At 44.1% G+C, this 19,346-nt stretch overlaps 1 protein-coding gene across 4 annotated transcripts in view; it reads left to right on the top strand.

Annotated features, from left to right (window-relative positions):
* The window catches only part of pde4ba (phosphodiesterase 4B, cAMP-specific a), a 145,014-nt gene that overhangs the window by 70,574 nt on the left and 55,094 nt on the right, over positions 1 to 19,346 (top strand). Inside the window, exon 1 of one of the 4 annotated variants that reach the window (XM_035648893.2) lies at positions 8,334 to 9,019. The exons of 2 other annotated variants lie outside the window; for them this stretch is intronic. In XM_035648893.2, the coding sequence (XP_035504786.1) occupies positions 8,919 to 9,019 (101 nt within the window). In that variant the 5' untranslated portion in view covers positions 8,334 to 8,918. Of the gene's footprint in view, positions 1 to 8,333; positions 9,020 to 11,539; positions 11,686 to 19,346 lie in introns of those variants that run through there. One more of the 4 variants, XM_035648895.2, reaches the window with a different exon arrangement.

The following is a 19,346-nucleotide window of genomic DNA, read 5'->3' as shown; positions in this document are numbered from 1 at the left end:
TAACGGATCGCCTGAAGTGCCTGTTGGGGAATGCGGCCAGCGTCGACATTTCTGCAGCTTATCGCATGCAATTATTATTTCCAAAAGAAATTGTAATCTGGGCCGCATTGTGTTTCCTTCAAACTTTGAACATTTGCTGTGTATGGATGTAATTTCCAGGAGACGGGGCTTGACTATTTAGATAATTCAGCCTGTGCTGATGTATGCATGTGTGTGTGTGCTTTTACATAGGAATATATGCGTCGTGGCGAGGACGCAGCGAGTCATTCTCGTCAAACGCAGTTCTTTCGCGGTGGTACTCCTCTCAGTCTCTATTTTTCCTTCTCGTCAGCCACACTTCCGCCCATGTCAACTCTCTAATGTGGCATCTCTACTTCGTCACAGCGATTTCTGTCCGAACTCGTGTTTACATTGTCTGATGACTAACACATTTGAGGACAGCCGGTCTAAGTACAGGTAGTCTGCCTAACCTCTGCCTGGAGTGGGTTTCATGCTTCTCCGGTTGACGTTTCACAGGTGAAACGTGATATTGCACGGTTTCATTGACCAGAGAAACATTTTCCTCTCGGCGGCTTTCGGTGGCGCCCCGTCTAATTTGTGTAATTCTGTAAAGGCTCATCCCGCAGAATTACCACGTTGCTGATAATTAACGTAAAGCCGCCGGCAAAGCAGGATTAGCAGTTTTTATTGCAGCGGGTCACAAAGAAACGTGCTTCTGTTCAAAAATGTGAATTTATTATGACTGCAAACCCCGAAAAAAAGAACCTCCTCTACATGTTCCGAACAAAGTTAGTGTTTTCAGAGATAATTCGGTCAACACTCCCTCATTCATTCTCCTCGACCTATGACCCTGAAGTGAATCATTGTTTTGAACCACTTTACGGATTTCACTCCTACGGATCCTGTAGCCTGACAGGTGGATTTAAAAAAGGTGGTATGAAGTCAGCTAAAATATTGATAACCTTATATACATGCTTACCTCGCCCTATTTACCCATGGCGTTAAAATGCATTTTTTTGGGGGAGGGGGTCAGATTGCAACTGGGTCGCACTCGATTAGACGGAAGTGCAAGTGTAAATACGGCAAAGACGCATTGAGGATGGATTCTAATCTGAACGGACCTCCTCCGCAAGTGGTCAGGGACGCGTAATAATAATAATCACAACATGCAACTGTTTTCAAACCAGTAAGGCCGGAGCAGCTAGCCAGTGAGAGCAGCCTTTCGCTGGTAAATACATAAAAAATAGTCCTGTCCTCAGTCCTCGTGTTATTTAATCTGACTCAGTGTGAACACTGGAGACACATACTAATACCAGGTGTTAATGGGATTAACATCATATCTAATCTGCCCGACACTGGTCACGACCACATGGTCCACTCAGTCGCTCTCCTGCAGCTTTGGCTCGCGGCACATGATTTTTTTTTTCTTTCCAGCACATGGTTTACCCAGTTGTTGTGGAATTACAGAAAAGAATTGATGTTTCCACGGTGAAAAGAATTCAACTTTTAAGGTGAGACATTACAGAATTATTATTTTTTTCATTCACTCAATGTTTTCTATATCACGTCTTCTCTCAGACTTCCAGGAAAGAAGATCCATAAAATACACATTGCAATTACAATAAATATCTTCAAAGGTCGTTTTCTCAAAATGTGATTTCTCTTTGCATACAACTCAGCCTTAACCATAATAATAATAATAATGAATTTCATTTATAGAGCACTTTTCATTGCTAAAAGCAATCTCAAAGCCTTCATCCATCCTGTGGCATTAACATACACTGAATCTGGCTTGTGCGAGTGCTACGGGATGGAAGGATTTTTTATTGTTTTTTTATTTTTATGGCTGTTACTCATGTATGGAAAGATCAAAAGAGATGATCCAAAATCCTCTCCCTTAAAAACCCTTGGCTCTAACTCTGGCCAGAAATGTAACGCGGATTTTGAACCTGTGTTCTGGACATTTTGCAAAATTGGCATATCTTTAATTAGACTTCCTCAACTACGTGTTTAAACCGTTAAACATGTTTACCCTGTAAGATTTACAAGAAAGACAAAAGCTCCGGTCGAGTTACTGATGGACCTTGTGACCTTGATTGCTGTGTCACCTACAGTTTCTAAGGGCAAGAATGAACTTTCACCCATCTTTCTCAGAAAGGAACACATTCCCTCTATGCAATATGCAGTCACATGCATATTGCATAGTTTCGATGTTGTTGTACCCGAGCTGCAGTCGTGTGTTGCACTGTCGTGACTCTTGGTCCTTCGCCAGCATTTTGCTTCACGGGTCTTTAGCTGCTAGTATGTTTGGTTCGTTCTGCACTGCTTAAAATTCCCACTTTTTTTTTTTTTTCAAAGCAAGCTGCTGACGTCAAACGCGGTATGATGTTGGCTCTGAAAAGAGAGCTGCCCTGCGACGAGGGGATTAGGTTAATCACCGGGGGGACTGACTGCAGGGCCCTGTTTTTTTAGATTTATTCGGGGGGGGCAATGCAGTGGCAAAACCAGTGAGACAGACACCCGTTGATCTCAAATTCTCCCTTTATCTAGAGATCAGATGTGGCAGCTTGTAGATAAGCGCTTCTCATCTATTTTCTCGCCATTTCTGCATCATACTGTTCATTTTTGGGCACCTTTGTCTCGGCATTCAACTCTTCCGGTTAATTTTTTTGTTTTTGCTTCTCGTGTGCTCTCAGCTCACTCGTCAAGGTGAGGTTTCCGTGGCAACTCCGTAACCACCTCATCAGCTGTCAGTGAAATGAACATACGTGTATGTATGTTGGGGTTTTATAACAATTCAGAAACAACGAAAGTACACTGTACAATCTGTGACGATACAGGGCGACGGAAACGACAATATAATTATAGGCCCGGAAGTTTTAAAAGCTGAAAACGGATGTAAATCCTTATGTTTCAGTGCAAGAAAAGTGATATCTTTATTTTCAGCATTTCCGATTGCTTCTCTTTTTAAATGGAGAGTTTCGGCGGAGTGTTGCATTGTGGGACATCTGTAGCTTTCTTTCAGATTTCATCACTTTGTCCAGTTTGATCGAATTCGGCTGGCGTAGCGTGTTCTCCTGCCAGAGAGGGAAAAAAGGAATTTGCGACGAGCGGTGGCAAGTCCTCGGCGTCTCTCCTCGCGTCGTTTCTGCTCACATGAAATCAGGCATGTGTCGAACAGCCGAAACAGAACATCTGTCACGGACGATTAACCCCGAGATCACAGCGAAACACGTTGAACGGTCAGGGAAAAAATAACGATGGTAGTTGGAGAGGAATCTGCGAGCTCTGTCAGCTGACCGGGGCCCGCGGCAGACGTTTCCGACCCAGCAAACATTTTGGCCAGCGGCCAAGTGCTGTTGCATTGTCAGATGAGAGGATACACGACTGCGGCTCAAACCCCTTCCATTATTCGTCTCGTCCAACCACACGTGTTTGTGTCACGTCTTCTCACTAATCTCACGCCGGATCTGTCCTGTGACCCCGGCTCCTTTTGAGGCTCTTCGTGCCACCGGCCTCGCCCGAGACGCTCCTCACCGATCCGAGCCCCGGGCGCTCGTCGCTGCGGGTCATTCAAGTCTTTCTTTCACGGGGCAGAGATGAGTTGTGAAGAGCACATGGGGGTCACGTGAGCGTAACCAGAGTCACGCTGAAGATCAGGCCGCTTTGATTCATTTTCGACAACCTCTGTGGCTTGCGCTCGCGTTCACAGCACATAGCCTGCGGAGGCAGCGTGTCGCAAGAACTGATTTGTGGAACTTGTGTCCAAACAGACGCTTTGAGGACGACAGATCTGATTCTCATTAAGATCCCTTTTCTCCCGGAGTGCGTCGTGTCTTTCGTGTGTCTGTCCCTTCGTTCGTCTCGCCGCTGTTTTTTTAGAAGCGTCTTTCTCTCCACCTGCCCCCCGTGAACTCCGTCTCTTTACTCCCATTCTCTCTCTTTTGAGAGCTGATGTTTAAACAGCTTTCGGGATCACATCTCTCGCTTGATCCTGATTTAATGTGATTGTGTGTGTACGAGACAACTCGGGTGTCAAAAGGTGACATGCCCGTCAGGTTCCGACAAACGCGCCTCAGATTCTATTTGCAGTCTTTGTTTTCGGCGCAACGAGACACTTCTTTTTTTTCCCTCTGTTTTCTTGTCTGTGGTGAAATGTTGATGCAAATCACAAAGACAAGTCCAAAGGAGCCGGTCTGCCAGCGACAATTTGACAGGCTACTCTTAAGCCATCTAATGCCTGATTGATGTCTAATTATGCTTCTCTGTTTCTATGTGAAACCCTGGCGAAGCTACACATCAGAAACGTTTAAAGTATTATTCTACACGTAGACGCTTTCTTTGTATGATTTTTTGCCCAAAAAAATGCAGGCGTCGTCTCTCAAAACAGTTCATAACAATAAATTAAAGGGGCGGTAAGCGAATCTGAAGGGATACACATATTGTAAAAATCTGCGAATATCTCCTCACCGTCCGTCCGGTGTGCTCTGTAAATCGGAAACAAAGAAATGGTGCGGACCGCACCGCACAACAACGTGGGCGCAGTCTGTAAACTTCACAGGTCGACACCTTGAGGGACGTGTCAGCGGGTGGCACTGCAACTCCGCAGTTTTGGCCTAGCGGTTACCCGAGGTCGCCGCTTCGCGGCACCGGCCGGATCGGTAAAATCACCACAACAGCAACAACAAAGAGAGACACAAGCGTTCTCCGAAATCACTCACTGCCCCTTTAAATGATGAGACATGGTTCAAAAACAGGTTTGCTGCTGAATAAAGGCTCCTAACTGGAGCAAATTGCATCAGCATCCATCAGTGGATACAGTTTAAAATGCGTCAACCAAACTTTTTTTAGTGCAGATGAGATTCCTGTTGTGTAATTAAAGGGATTGCGCAGATGTACTGACTTTCTCATCAACCTCTCAACTGGGTTTCAAAGTAAAAATGCCGATCGTTCAAATTTTAGAGGTATATGTGTACGGGGATGGGGGCGATGATGCCTGCCATCCCTTTGTACACCCGTACATTTTGTTGCCGCTTTGCGCGAACCATTATCTCCTGGCATTTTGATCCGTTGTGAAAAGGAACCTGAAGGAGTGAGCTGGGAGAGCTCATCTGGTGGCACATGCCACCTCCTGTCCATGTGAGCCTCGTGGTGCAGCTGCTCTCGCTCGAGGCAAAATGCAACGGCTGCACACTGACATCTTGTGGAAGCCAGCCTGACCACAAACTCGTTTCCCCCTTCTTGGGGAATGAAATGGCGCCCTCTGGTGTTCACGGAGAGGCCCTGCCACATTTCGCTTGAAAGATGGTTTCATACCCATCAAAGCTGCGAGCTGTGTTGGCGATGTGAGGAGAGAGACAGGAAACAGGGTGAGAGAGAGAGAGAGTAGGGGAATGACACACAGTAAATGGTCCAGGTCATTATATTGTTACGTTAAATTCATTTTGCTGACGCTTTTGTCCAAAGCGACTGACAAGTGTAACCCACTGAGCTGTACCAGCTCGTATGTGGTATATGTTCTATCTGGCCCAAAATCCAAATACAGACAGATCGAGTAATGTGTTCATGTGATACGGTGCCCTGCCCACGAGTGAATAGTTTGACTGGGTGGCTGTGGTTTGGTTCCACCAACAGGTTTTACAAAAACTTCTTCAGACACTGTTGTTCTTCTGTAACCCGGTGCCGTACTTGTTTTTGTCACTTAGGATTTGTTTGCAACACAGAAGGACCAAACCTTGTGAACACTATCAGTCTTTTGTTTTACAGTGTCGATCACCATTCATTCAGCTGTTTTCCGCTGCTCTTCTTAACCTTGACATATTCTATGCATCCCTTTACTTTGAACATATGCTCAACTGCAGATCTGAGCGTGAACAAAATGTTCCTTACTTCAATCGTGACTTTGAAATGTTGATTTAAATGATTTTAAATCAAATCAAATTCCTTGTTCGTGCTCAATCAGTTGGCCCAATAAACCCAATTCTGGTTTATCTCCATGATGCCACCGAATGACGTCGGACCACAGAACAAGTGGTAGTGAGTGAATAGTGAGGGGCTTTTTCTTTTTCAAATCATGACATTCTTAGGCTAATTGGATGGTTCATTTAAAAAGACAAAGCCCCATCACCTGCGTATTTCATTCCTAGCAACAGGAGTGGGCTCGGTGTTGCGGGACATTTACGTTGAAAATGGGAATGAAAGAAGGTAAACAGATTCCATTCACATTTCAGAAAAAACATATTCGTCTCCCCACGCACTTACATTTCTCTAATATCACTATAGTGGCTAGGAGGAGCTGTTTTTTTCTATTGTCTTCTTCTATGGTAAACCCCCAAAAGGGTCATTAAGGAGGAAAGCCATGGCCATTGTTGTGCAGGATACACGATGCCCTTTATCAACCACGTCTTCCGCTTCTCCCGTCCCTCATTGTTGTGTGTATCGTGAGGCGGGCGGGACGAGGGGCAGAGCGTAGTGCTGATTCTCTTTTTGTCTCTGTGAGACTTCTCCTCCTCCCGTGTGTCGTTTGAAGTGTGTGTCACATCTTTCTGAATCATGTCCCGATAGAGGACGAGGACGTTTGACTTTCTGTTGAGTTTTTCGTGATGACTGTTAAAGGAAGTTATGGGAATTAGGAAAAAGTTACTCACCTTTTTCCTTCCAAACATTTCATGTTCAGATTGATTTTTTTTTCCGCCGAAGTGTAAACAGTGAGTTCTTCAGAACGCGTCAGTTCAAGGGATCAAAGGGAAACGTTGTCAGTTCCTGTAAACACAACTTGAGACTTTTTGAAAAATGATGATAAAAGATGAGTCAACGATGTCCTCCCTCTCAATCTCTAGCATCAGATATACTGTGCGATGTCGGCAGGTCTCTGCAAGAATTGAAGGGGGAAAAAAGGAATATACTAGCTTCCTGTATTTATTTATTTATTATTGTATTCTGAAAAAATACAGAAGTGACCATAAGCCGATTGCATTAGTCAAGGGTGCAGTTTTGTCTGATTGAGCCTCCAGGCATCACAGGGACAGCGAGTTGAATTTAGCTGAAATCACCCACTCTTTTTGATTGTGAAATATATATTATAATATATATTTGTCGGTAAACACTTTTAAATTGACCAGTGAGCCTTGGACAAACACGATATCTTCAAATGCAACTTTTTTGTTTAACTCTCACAGTCAGCTGGATGTTTAAAAAAATGAATGCGGTCAAATACAACAGTCGTGTTGGACTGTCATAGTTTGAGCCACGTGTAAACAGTGAGTGTGTCTGTATCCGTCTACGGGACAAAGACAAACCTGTCATCACACGATATGCGGATACCTATCAAATGTATTGTACTGTACAGCCGTGTCATCAGGCACGGTGCCCTCCTGCGATGAGCCAGATGGCATCGTCACTTCTCACACACACACACACACACACACACACACACACACACTCTAACACTTAAGGTAGACCAGGTAAATCCAAACTGTCTATTGTGTTTTGAATTTTTTTCTGATCCAGTACAAACAGGAAAAGCTTTTTTTTTTTTTTTAATTTCATTTCAACTTTAAGTCTCCCTCCAGTATTTACTCATGTACATATTTTATCAGCAGTTATTCTGTTCATACACAATTATCTTCATTATTATTATCTAACATTTAGTAAAGGTTTTCATATGTTCAAGAATGCTAATTAATTTTTTTATTATATGTCATGCATATGACTTTCAAGTCATCCACTAATCAATTTTATAAAAAAAAAAATCTAAAAATAAAAACAGGAAACTGGTTTTCACCATCAAATCTTCAGACCTTCATTGTCCTCAACGCACGGAGGAAATCACTTGGCGAAACTTCCCCTGTAGTGTGTCATTTGTACGAAACAGCCCCATCTTCTTTTCCAGGCTTCTGAGAGAGTTTTGCAAACTTTAAACAAAAACTGAACAAACGTTCACATTTTTCATTTCATTTTTTTTTTAGAGAACATTAACTCACTTCAGAGTTTATACACCGCAGCAGTCACACGTACTGTCGGTTTATCTGTTGAGTGTGTGTACCTGTACGTTCTTCATAGAAAAGCGGTAAACTGAAGCTCTGCATGTTTTAATTGATGCACGAATTATGACTCCGCTCCAGTCAATCCATTCCACAACTTGGACGTTCCTCCTCATTCTGCTGGGCTGCGCTGAAGGGAACAGAGCTCAAACACACACACACACACACACACACACACACACACACACACATACATACAGTAGTGTGCGCGAACACACACGTCACACACACACACACACACGCACACGCTATGGGGAGGAAGTATAGCTAGTGACGAAGAATCTTGAGGGAGAGCACAGAGAGAGAGAGAGGGAGTCAGAGTGTGAACAAGGGTTTGAAGAGTCTCTTGGTGTGACGTATGGACGGCTGCTTACCTTGTTGTTGTGTGTGGAGCGTGGTGCTTGGACTTATGACTGCTGCTTTTGATTTGTGCCGAGGAGGAGGATGCCCGATGGATAATCTGCCGAGTAACTTTTTGAACAAAGGTTTTGTGGGTAACAGTCATGTAAACGTACGACTGTGGAGTCTGAATGAGTGATGTATTGCTCTTCAAGTGGCGGTGAATGTGTGTGTAAGACTCAGTTAATGGTTCTCATTCCAAAGGGCTAGTTTGTGTGATAAAGTGTGTGTGTGTGTGTGTGTGTGTGCGTTGCACGCCACAGTTATCACAAATGGTTGCTGACATGTGCGTAATTGTATGATGGTGTGTGTCATTCTCGCGGTGTGCGCTTGTGCAAAACTGCACTTTTGACACTTACAAGGCGGGCGTGCTCTAGTTTTTTGCGCGTGTGTGGTCGTTGCTTTTCTGGTGGTAACGCATGCCAATGGTGTGTGCCGGGTAGCGTGTGCGCGCGAGTGCACGTCTGTGTCGGGGCGATGTACCGGCGTTCACCTTGTGCCAGAGGAAGGGTTCATTTTGACTTCAGCGAGGAGGTCGTCAGGAAACTCCACGCCGCCAACCATGGCCATGCTCACAGGTCAGGACACACAGATCATTCGTGCATCACACTGACGTCCTCGCCTATTCCTCTGCTTTGAATTTCATCCCTGCATTGTTTGATCTGATGTCCACTTTGGCGGATTCGCTGTCGTCAATCTGAGCGCACAACTGATGAACTGTTTCTCCCATTTAACATTTGTCTCGTCTTTTTCTCGCCTTGCAGTATTTATTCACTTCCTCATTCCCACACGACAGGCGATCAAAATGAGTTCATCCTCATTATGGTAATTCCTCGCTGGAATGTGTCTGTGTGCGGCGTCGCATGCTCGCGGTGAGAAAATCCAGCCCACGTTGGCTTAATGGTTTGTGCGGCGAGACGGCTTTATGCAGAGAGGTGTTTTCAATAGATAGAGAGAGAGAGTCAAGGAGCGGGTCATACGAATCAGTCTGAAGGTGTGACGATGAGTTTGAACATTACCGCCACTTATTTGAGTCGCAGCGTGCGTGCAGTCTGGGGACATTGAGCAGACGACCCAAAGGACATTTCCAAAAAAAGAAGAGACAAAACATCCTGACATTGAAGGGTGTGGAATCGTCTTAGCCTTCAGCGACTCCTCAGTCTGGTAAATTTGACTTGGTTGCCGCGCAGAGTTTCTCGTCTGACCATAATAGATTTTGGTTTGAGTCTCCAACAGCATCGGGGGTTTAAACTCTCTTCTATAATTTACAGAGTTTGGAGGCGACACATTTACCCCAAACCAGTGGTTCCCAACCTGCAGCGGTCAGGGGTTGACATGTACATTTTTGACTTGTTTCAAGACAATCGGCGAGGTGGGAAAGGAGAATTTCTCATAATCTTCACCTACCAAGTAGAGTCACGAGTCAATAACGTTGGAAAGCTGTGGCCTTTAGTTTGTATTGTTTCAAAGGTCTATCGTCCCAAGTAAGACAAAACACAAACCTAATATTTTCCTGCAAATACCACTAGAAAGAAATATAAATATTGCCCAACCCTCTGCATGGCCCAGCACCATATACATGTACATGAAAAAACAACAAAGTGTGCTTGTGTTTCGGTAATTTTGATGAGCTGTCACTTTAGGAATATAACATAATTGACTATTGTGTTTCTGCTCCATATTGTTTGTGTTCGTATCATCTTTTAAGCCGAGTACAAGACATCAGTGGAGGCACGGCCTCCAATGAGGGAATGAGGTGGGACGGAGTGAGAGTTTTGGAGGACCGGACGCGGGATAATGTGGTGGCAGAGATTTAAACAGATGATATAAATAATGCCTGAACCTTAGCCAGCTGAAAAAAATCCAGACTGCCTCCCACATGGTAGATTTTTTAAAAGTTCATCTGCTCCGTTCACAGCAAGACCGAACGACAGAATATACATTCTGGGAAACTTTGTGAGTTGACTTTAATACATTATCATCGGGGTTGTTGTAAAAGGGTGTTACTCTCGAACATAGGATATGATTTATCCTGTTTTTTGTGCCATGATTTGAACTCTCTCCCCGGCCTGTGATGTGACCTTCAGCCACTTAAAGAAAAAAAACAAGGAAAAACTGAATCAGGTGCTGTGGTACAATATTTGTCTTATCTCACCTACATAGCCCGGCTTTATTTTCCCACATCGACCGTAAATAAACACTGGGACACAGTTATCGCTGCCGTGTTGATTGAAATGGACGATACAGGAGCTGCAATGGAAGTTGTCTTTCAACTGTAGAGTGCCTGCGGAGAATTTGTCTCTGAAATGAAGCTTTCATTAAGTTGAGAGTGAAAGTTAGCAGCAAAATAAAGTCAGAAATGACAACCGCTTGCGCTGAGGTTGTTGGTCACAGACGGTTTGTGAACGTTTGAGTCGGTGTAAAGGAATAAACCGGTGCGAGAAGTCAGGCCGGGTCTCAGCCCAGGAGGACCGCCAGTGCTCTGGCTCCGCTGGAGACGGATCAGGCTTGTTGACTTAGTCTATTGTGAGTTTGAGGGGCACGAGAAAGCAAAGTTCTGAATACAACACGAACAAGCGTCGACGTTCTAGCGGAGCTGGAATGATGCTACAGCAGATTGATAAAGTAGCATCAAGTTTACTGAGCAACTTTGAAAATGATCATCATGCATAGTGCCGAATGTTTATTTCTTCGATTTAAAAAAGAAAAAAGGAAAAAAAAAAAGAGAAGCCCCAAATCATGGAGGTCTGGCGACGTTAGGCGTCCACCTCGGGTTGGGTGGCTTCCACCTCTGTGACTGAGGTTTCCTGTGGAAAGTACTGGACTGTACTGGAGAAAGCAGAAGTGCACAGATGGAGCACTGTGCTGCGCGGCGTGTCTGAATCATTAGACAGGTAGAGGAGACGGAACGGGGGGTGAGTGAGTGCCGGAGGGGGTAATTACTCCATGACCTCTTCCTCACTCGGCCGTGTGCTCTGTGGATGAACTGCATGTGCTTTTTGTTTGTGCGTACATCGCCTATATGTTCAAACACGTGCAGCTGCCCTGTGCCAATGGTGTGTATGAATTAGCCTATATACTGTGTGTGTGTGTGTGTGTGTGTGCGTGTGTGCGTGTGTGCGAGTGTGTGTGTCTACAGGCAGGGATATTTTTTTTTCTTCTCACTTGCTGTCCTGCTAGAACAGATAATCTCCGGCAGAGAAAGGCTTAACCAAATGTTTGGACAGTCACCCGGATTCCTTTGGTATGATAACAAAGATGCCAGCTCCTGTTTATCTTTTACTGGATTTCATCTTCAGCATCCGCTATCACATTAATGCAGATTTCCCTCCGGGGATCAATAAAGTTTTTATCTATCTTATCTATCTATCAGTTATTATATACCAGCAAGCGCTGTTAGTCTGAGGCCCCTTTCCCATTCAAATAAACGGGAGACATGTGACCACATATGAATCGCTTAATGTCCAAGCCTAATTTCTGTAACTGTGGAAACATTAGTCGAGACACGTGACTCTACCACTGTCTGCTGTCCTATACTGTAAGCTTTACAAGATTAAAGGGAAGGATTGAAAAAAAAATAATTAAAGGAGTTTGAAGATCACCCAACATTGGACATTAGGGCAGAAATATAGGAGTAGAAATGTTACAGATGAGGAAAGAGTCAAATTAAATTATGTAAAATGTTGTAAAATCATTGAAATAGTCAGTCAGACCAGAGCCTGGATAAAAAAAAAAGATGAATTCAGACCCCAAATGTGTCTTTAGGAGAGATGTAAAAGCAGGTCAGGAGCTTGCCGGACAGATCTCCTCCTCTTGAAGATTTTCCAAACAGTTTGGGCCCAAACAGAAAAGGCCTGATGGGCCTCGGCCCTCAGCCGAGACTGTGGAGGGGGAATAGAAGAAGATCTGATACCGCGGTGCGAGTCCAGTAGACTACGTACAGTGAGGAGCACCGGTCCATGTAACATGACTGTGATTGGTCACGAGGCCACGAATCATAACTGTTGGAGAAAAATGATCCCTAACTGCCTCAAAATGTCCTCGTCTGTGTGAAACTGCAATTAATTTTGATTATACTGAGGCGAACTGACCCCCGAGGCCGCTCCTCATCCCCATCTCTTATACTTTGTCACATGTCAAAGAGCTGTCAGCGTTTCTTTACACTCCGCTGTCGCCATTTTCATTTCACAGGGCTCTATGATAACAGTGTTCTGGGCGGGGTGCAGCACTGTGCGGCGCGGAGCTCGTGTTTCAGCAGTATCTTATTTGCAGCGCACTTTACCTCACAGTCTGAAACGTTGTTATGCAGACGGATACACAGAAAACGGTGGCAGGGACTTTTGGGGTCGACCTTGGTTACGTGGTCGAGAATTTTGATTGGCGAGTGACTCTGCAAAGTCGAAAATTAGCCACGGAAGCCGCCGCCGCCGCCGGCACTTCTGCTGCTGTGTGCTCGACGATCCTGATCGTGATCCCGTCAATTGAGACACTGAGAGGGACGACAGCAGGTGATAATACACCAACTGTTGGGGAGAGTCTCAAAAGGCAATGATGATGAGGATGATGGCGGTGATGAGGGTGAGGTGATGGAGGTTCATGGAAAACAAAATGTATCGTCAGTGATAAAACTGTTCAGATGCTTTGTGCAGGATGTTTACAACATGTCAAAGTAAATGTCCTGCAGTTGAACTACACAGAAGGTAGACGCTCTGACTCAAATCAAGTAAAATGACCCCATTGATAACAAAAAAGCCCCTGTACCTGATGTAGTTACATGCATTGCATAATTAGGTTGCATATAATATCATCAAGGCTTTACAGTAGCTGCATTTGACTGTTGTGTCCGGTCAAGATGGAGCCAGATGAAACCCTGTGTTTAGTCCCAGTGGTTCCCAACCCAAGGGACGGGCCATCAGATGATTCATGGGAGAAGGAAAAAGTTTAAGATTTCCTACACAACCGTTTTATTATTAGTTTTGACAGGGCCTCAAACATTCATCATTTAGAGAAGAGAGGTTCAGAAGAGAAATGTCTTTTCGATTGACCTGCTAATGTCTCATAAAAGACAAAACTGAAATTGGACAAGGAGCCACAAATAGACATAGTGTTTTTTCTAAAGGGGTCAAAAAGGTTGGAAACTGCCAGTCAACTCTTGAATAATGCTAACCCTGATCTGAAAAGTATCGAATAACTCCAACTGTCGAATGAATATAGTGCCGTAAAAAGTAAATACTTGAGTAAATTACGTCAAAACTGTGTCAAGCACAGTACGTGAGTAAATATCTTTTTCACCGCCGGTCATCTGTCAGGATCCCCGTCCGCCGAGTCCATTTTCTGTCAATAATAACTCCATTTACTGAATGGAAAGCTATGGGTTTAATAGAGGTGTAGTTCTGCACACACGTACAGGCACTGTGACCCCGTGCAGTCTCTCTCCGTCTTTACCGTCTCTGTTTCAGTTCAAAATAAATGCGCTCTCACCTCGACCGCACACTTCCACAGACACGCCAACACACACACACACACACACACACACACACGTCACCAAACCGCCCTTGGTTCTTGTTCCTTGGTCACAACCATCGTCATCGTACCTTTGGCCACTTCTGCTTTGTGTTTCCTCATGTGACATGGGGGCTCTGTATTTATCGTGAACACGATTGTCAATGAGAGAAGCTGCTGGATGACTTTGTCCCTAAATGTGCACATGTAATGACTCGGTGAGCTGCATCTAGTTTTAATATCACAGTATTGTTTTGATCCTGATGTAGTGCTTCTTTTTTATAAGCAAAGGTCGGGACCCACAGTGGTTTATGGTCATAATTTTGTTGGTTCATGTTTTCATGAGTGTGGTCTGCAGGGCAGGACAATGGAGGAGAATAAAAAAAAAAATCTGTTTAATTGTCGAAAGTTGATTCAACTCAACAATAAATTCTTCTATTTTGGGGCGGTGGAGAACAAAAATAAAGTTCATAATGTTCATAACATCTGCGTGGTTAAAGATGTATTTATAGTTGTGCGTTTCGGTCTCGCTCTCCCAAGACAATGAAATGTGAAATGTGCTGGACTTATTATTAACACTTGGGCGTTTGAGCCCAACGGTGCAGATTGATGTTTGTGCCGAGGTCACACATTTACCTGCAGAACGGGGGAAGTTTCGTTGTGCTTTTTTGTGAGTTTAAACCAAAAGCACGATTTTGTTTAATCCCAGCTCATGAATGATCATTTCTTTCAGAATATTTTTCATAGATCCTGAAACCTGTCTGGAGGTGAGGTTTTCGGTGTTATGATGTCGGAGCCTAATTCCTCCTTGTTCAGCTGTGGGCTGCCTGTGTTTTCTCCTACAAGCGTTTGATGCCAGTAGAGATATTTGATGTTTAGGACAATATTAGTAGTAGCAGCAGTATTTGCGTGAGTACATGACATCCTGCTCTGTATTACCGAATTGCAAGACAGAATGTAAACGGAGCGACCGGAATATAGTGATTAGAGCAGGACGAGGCCCGGTGATGTGTGACCTGGAGTTCAGATGAGTTATTGATGAAAAGCGACTGAATGAAAGCCAATTCACGGTGTTGCTCATATGGATGTAATCAATAGGGATGGGTTTGGATGGTGTTGGCAGTGGATCTTTGGTGCAGATGCAATATCTTCATTTAGCATAATCTGAAGGGAAATATAGTCGACAATCCCATCCCTGGTGAAGGCGTTCAGACTAGATTCAGGACTAGAACTTTGGTTCAATGTTAAGATTGGCGTTTTGCAGTGATGCTGTGATTCACTTTCAATATTTCGATTTCTTTCTGATTCATGTAGGGGGATCCTTCTGTGATATTGAGACCATCATAAAAAGCTTCTATTTCTGCCCGGTCTGATGGGATCACACAAGTCAGTTCATCCGTCTTTTCTGGGGCATTTCACAGCTCTGGCACATTTCACTCAACTGGCCAGTTTTTAAACAGCAACTTATATTTAGGATCCAGTGTCTGAACCAGCCATCTCTCTCCCGTTTCTTTCATTCAGCCTCAAAGATTGTTGGGGGGGGGGGGCGACACTCGTCTGCAAAACTCCTTGGACATGAGGCTTCGCTTATCATGTAGTGAAACAGATGTTGTTTTTTTTATTCTATGATTGTGTGAGCCACAAGGTCGTGAACATTAGTGGAACTGCTCATTTAATAACAAGTCCACTTCAAGTGTGTGCTGAAGAAAAGCTGTTTAAACCTTGGCTGTAAGACAAACGGGACAAACGCTGGGTGTTACCATGGCACCTCTGTTTGCACAACCTGGCAGACAAATGGTCACTGGTTTCCCCTCGGCATAACACACAGGAAGGAAGAGATTAATTCAAAGCATGAGAATGCTTTCACTCCCTGTCGGTGACACGCCGTGGCTGTTTCTTCCTAACAGACTGATTTCTTTTTGTTTTTAACTCCAGCTAACTCAGAGGAGAGGTGATTAGTCATTACGCAGGTCATGTTTCCATGAAGAGTGTCTAAATGACCAAAGCGAATGTTGCACATGTACAGTAGTTTGAACTTTTAGACGTTTACACGTCTGCCTCAACTCACAAGATCAATGCTCGCTGGGACGTTTCCGTCATTATTGGCAGATTATTTGAATCCGTTTGAACCTTTTTAGATTTGACCTTTGACCTGATCTGATTTGTTTGCTGAAGCCCAAAACTTGACATCAGCGTTTGACATAATCTGAGAATTAAAGAGTGAAATAGCAAAGAGTGACAGGAGCATCTGACTCTCTTTTTTTTTTTTTTTTTTTAAGTCACAGTCCTCTGACATTCCACAGTTTTCTTCTGCCCTGCACTTAGAGAAACGACGCACTCTCCAATTTGCCCGCAAAGGGAGACGCAGAAAGCGTTCACCCCGCAAGGCTACAGCAGGGCGAGGCGACTGTATTCATGACGTTTCCTGCCGCGCTATACCTCATTACTTGTCCCAGGACACAGCGGCCAAGGACGTGTGTAGACCTTTGACAGATTCAAGTCTCAGCAATAACGACTGAGACATGAGACTTGAAGTCAAACCCCGGGGGCCTCTGGCCTCAAGTACGTCAAGTGTCACGTGTGACAGACTTTGCAGAGCAACCTTTATGGGCATAGTAGTAAAGTAGTTTAGTTAGACAAAACCTGCTCTCTGCAGTGTTAAAGAAACAACAACATTACTAGTGATATGAACATATCAATATTAAATGTAAAAGTGGACTTGGACTTGACCTCGAGACACTTGCCTCGCATTTAGAGAAGACTGTAAACGGCTGCCGAATTCCCTCTTGTTGGATTTACAGCATTTCATTCCAGATCCATGTTCCATTTGCCACGTGAGCGCATGATCTGTTTCTCGCCGCACGCCGGCAGTCACAGGGATCAACGCGCAGGACACCGAGTTGTCCGACCGTGCCGCGAGTCGGTGATGATGGTCACTGGTTACTGTCAATCTGAAACAACGCCATTGTCTCAGGGCTTCGGAAGTGGAGTCATTTCCCCGTAGCAACAAAAAACCCCAGCAAACCTGTCACGAACCTTTTTTGCGTCCATCCTTCCTCTCCTCGCTCTCTGTCACTGGTTGTGTCTGTGTAGTCTCTTCAAACACAGTAGCAGCTGCCTCGTCCACAGTTCCTCCGGTGAAGTATATTGCAACGGATTAATGTCATCTGTACCCATTTTTTGCAGGATTTTGGCAGATAATATGCATATTTGTACATCAGCAATCTTCTTTAACTTTTTGTCCACTTCTATTTATATTCGTCAAAGCAATTCATTCTCCCCTCATTTAATTTCTAACATTCTCACTGACAACAGCCCAGTCAAGGCGTCTCCGCTCATATCCATGGAGGTTTATGTTTTTGCTGTCTGTCTGTCTGTCTGTCTGTCTGTCTGTCAGTAGGATTTATTAATTTACTGACTGGATTTCCACCAAACTTGCTGGAAATATGGGAAAGAACCCGTTGCATTTTGGGCCCCGGATGCAGACAAAGTGGCGGATCCCCGGGAAAAACGTACTCTGCGAGACAGTCCGCCCGCCGTCCGTCCAGCACGTCCGTCGCTCGGTCGGTCTTGTGCATCTGTCGGACTGATGCGTCCGGATCATGGGAAAGGAATGCCATCGTGTCCCCCTCGCACCGGGTCAGAGTCCGCACTTCCTGATTGCTTTAGTGAAACATGACAGAGGAAACAGGACTGTCTCGCCCCTTCATCGGAATTATCGGAATTAACTGGAAAAATACGTCAGTTATCGAGGATTTCCCAGGAACCAGTCTGCCTTGGTTCCCAGGTCGCAGATAAAAAACAAGACAAAAAAGCCTAACTGCCTTGGAAGCTCATAATTGCATTCGGCCCCTGCCGCCGTTTTGATCTCTTCAGTAGTTCATCCTGTTTCTGAAGACTTTACAGAGCACAGACTCGCTGGAAGTTTGCATATTTTCTTCCCTTTTATTCCCCTTTTGGTTATTACCGTATACAGCAATTGCAAAGATGCAAACAAAAACGTTCAAGCCCAAAGTTCTGCTGTCGTGTTTTCGATCACATCTCAGCGTTAGTTTCCAGAGAATCTAGTCATTTTCTATTTAGCGTGGCATCGTTTCCCTAACTGCAGTTATTCATCTGAGCTTAACGGAGTGATTGAGATGGGGTTTTTCATCTTCCGTGTTGAAGTCATTGCAAATGATCTTTGATTATAAGATGTTCAAGGCACCCACTTTGGGAACCAGCATTAAAGTATACTTTTTGTTATTTCTGAAAAAATTAGCTGGTATTTATTTGCCATTTTAGTCATCAATTAGTTCATTTACCGAGCAAAAATTTCAATTTTGGCTTTTCAGTGAGGATCTGCATTGGGTGTCATGCAACTGGATGCCAAATATCTTTTGTGTTTTGGACTGTCACACGAAACGTGTTAAGTTTTTTTAACTGTTCAGTTTCAGTTTGGATAGATAAATGGTAAACCAGTTAGTTGAAAACAAAAACTCACTGACAAATTGATCAATTAGGAAAATGATAATTGGTCTTCACTCTACAATCTGTAAGTGTACGTGATGTAATCATCCAAAAGAGTCGATATCATAAGCCAGTGAATCAGTCAAGACAGATGAATGATGAGATCTGTATAATGGAGAAGGAATATCTTCCTCAGCCTAGTTAATATTAAATATTATAAACAATATTACTATAGTCAACACGCCCCTTTTTGCTTTAGTGAAACATAAAACCAAAGACATGACCTAGCCCTTTATCATAATTAGTAGTATAAGTATAATATGTTCTCTGCCTTGTCCAACTACAAAAACAATGGACCTGACTCTGATAATGCCTCAGCTCCGGCCTGAATCTCTTCTCATCCTCATTCTCGGACGTCTCATTGTGTGTGTTGTCGCTTACGTAACACAATAGCCATCAGCCTCTCTCTGTACTGTGACGAAGCTGTCCATGTTTTTGTTTCCTTTCGTTCCCGGTCAGTTTCTCGTTACTGCATCGAGCTCCATCACAACACCTGTATCCCGGCTGTTCCCTTCTTACATGACTCACACGGCTGCGTTAGACTAACATGAGGATGTGACTCAACTCCGACTCAGCAAGGAGCTGATGTTGATTCAGCGGCGGGCAGCAGTTGAACCCACATGGCTGATCAGCTGCTGCACAAAACACAACATGTGCTTATGATTTTTGAGTTTGAACCCCCCCCCCCCCCCCCCCCAACTGATCTAACCAGGGTCTCACTGCTGCATGTAGCTGAAGCAAATCTTAACACTGATTAGTCTTTTAATGGACAGATGATGCCTCGGAGGCATTTCCTGGCCATGTGAAAATTAATTTTTTTGCATTTTCTTGGTGCTGAATATCATTTTTTTTTATCTACAGAGCAACTGCGAACATTTCATATCTTTTAGTTGG

This window comes from Scophthalmus maximus, chromosome 13 (assembly GCF_022379125.1).
Source record: "Scophthalmus maximus strain ysfricsl-2021 chromosome 13, ASM2237912v1, whole genome shotgun sequence".
NCBI lineage: Eukaryota > Metazoa > Chordata > Actinopteri > Pleuronectiformes > Scophthalmidae > Scophthalmus > Scophthalmus maximus.
The sequence above is the reverse complement of the archived record's forward strand: the minus strand, read 5'-3'. Positions and strand labels throughout refer to the sequence as shown.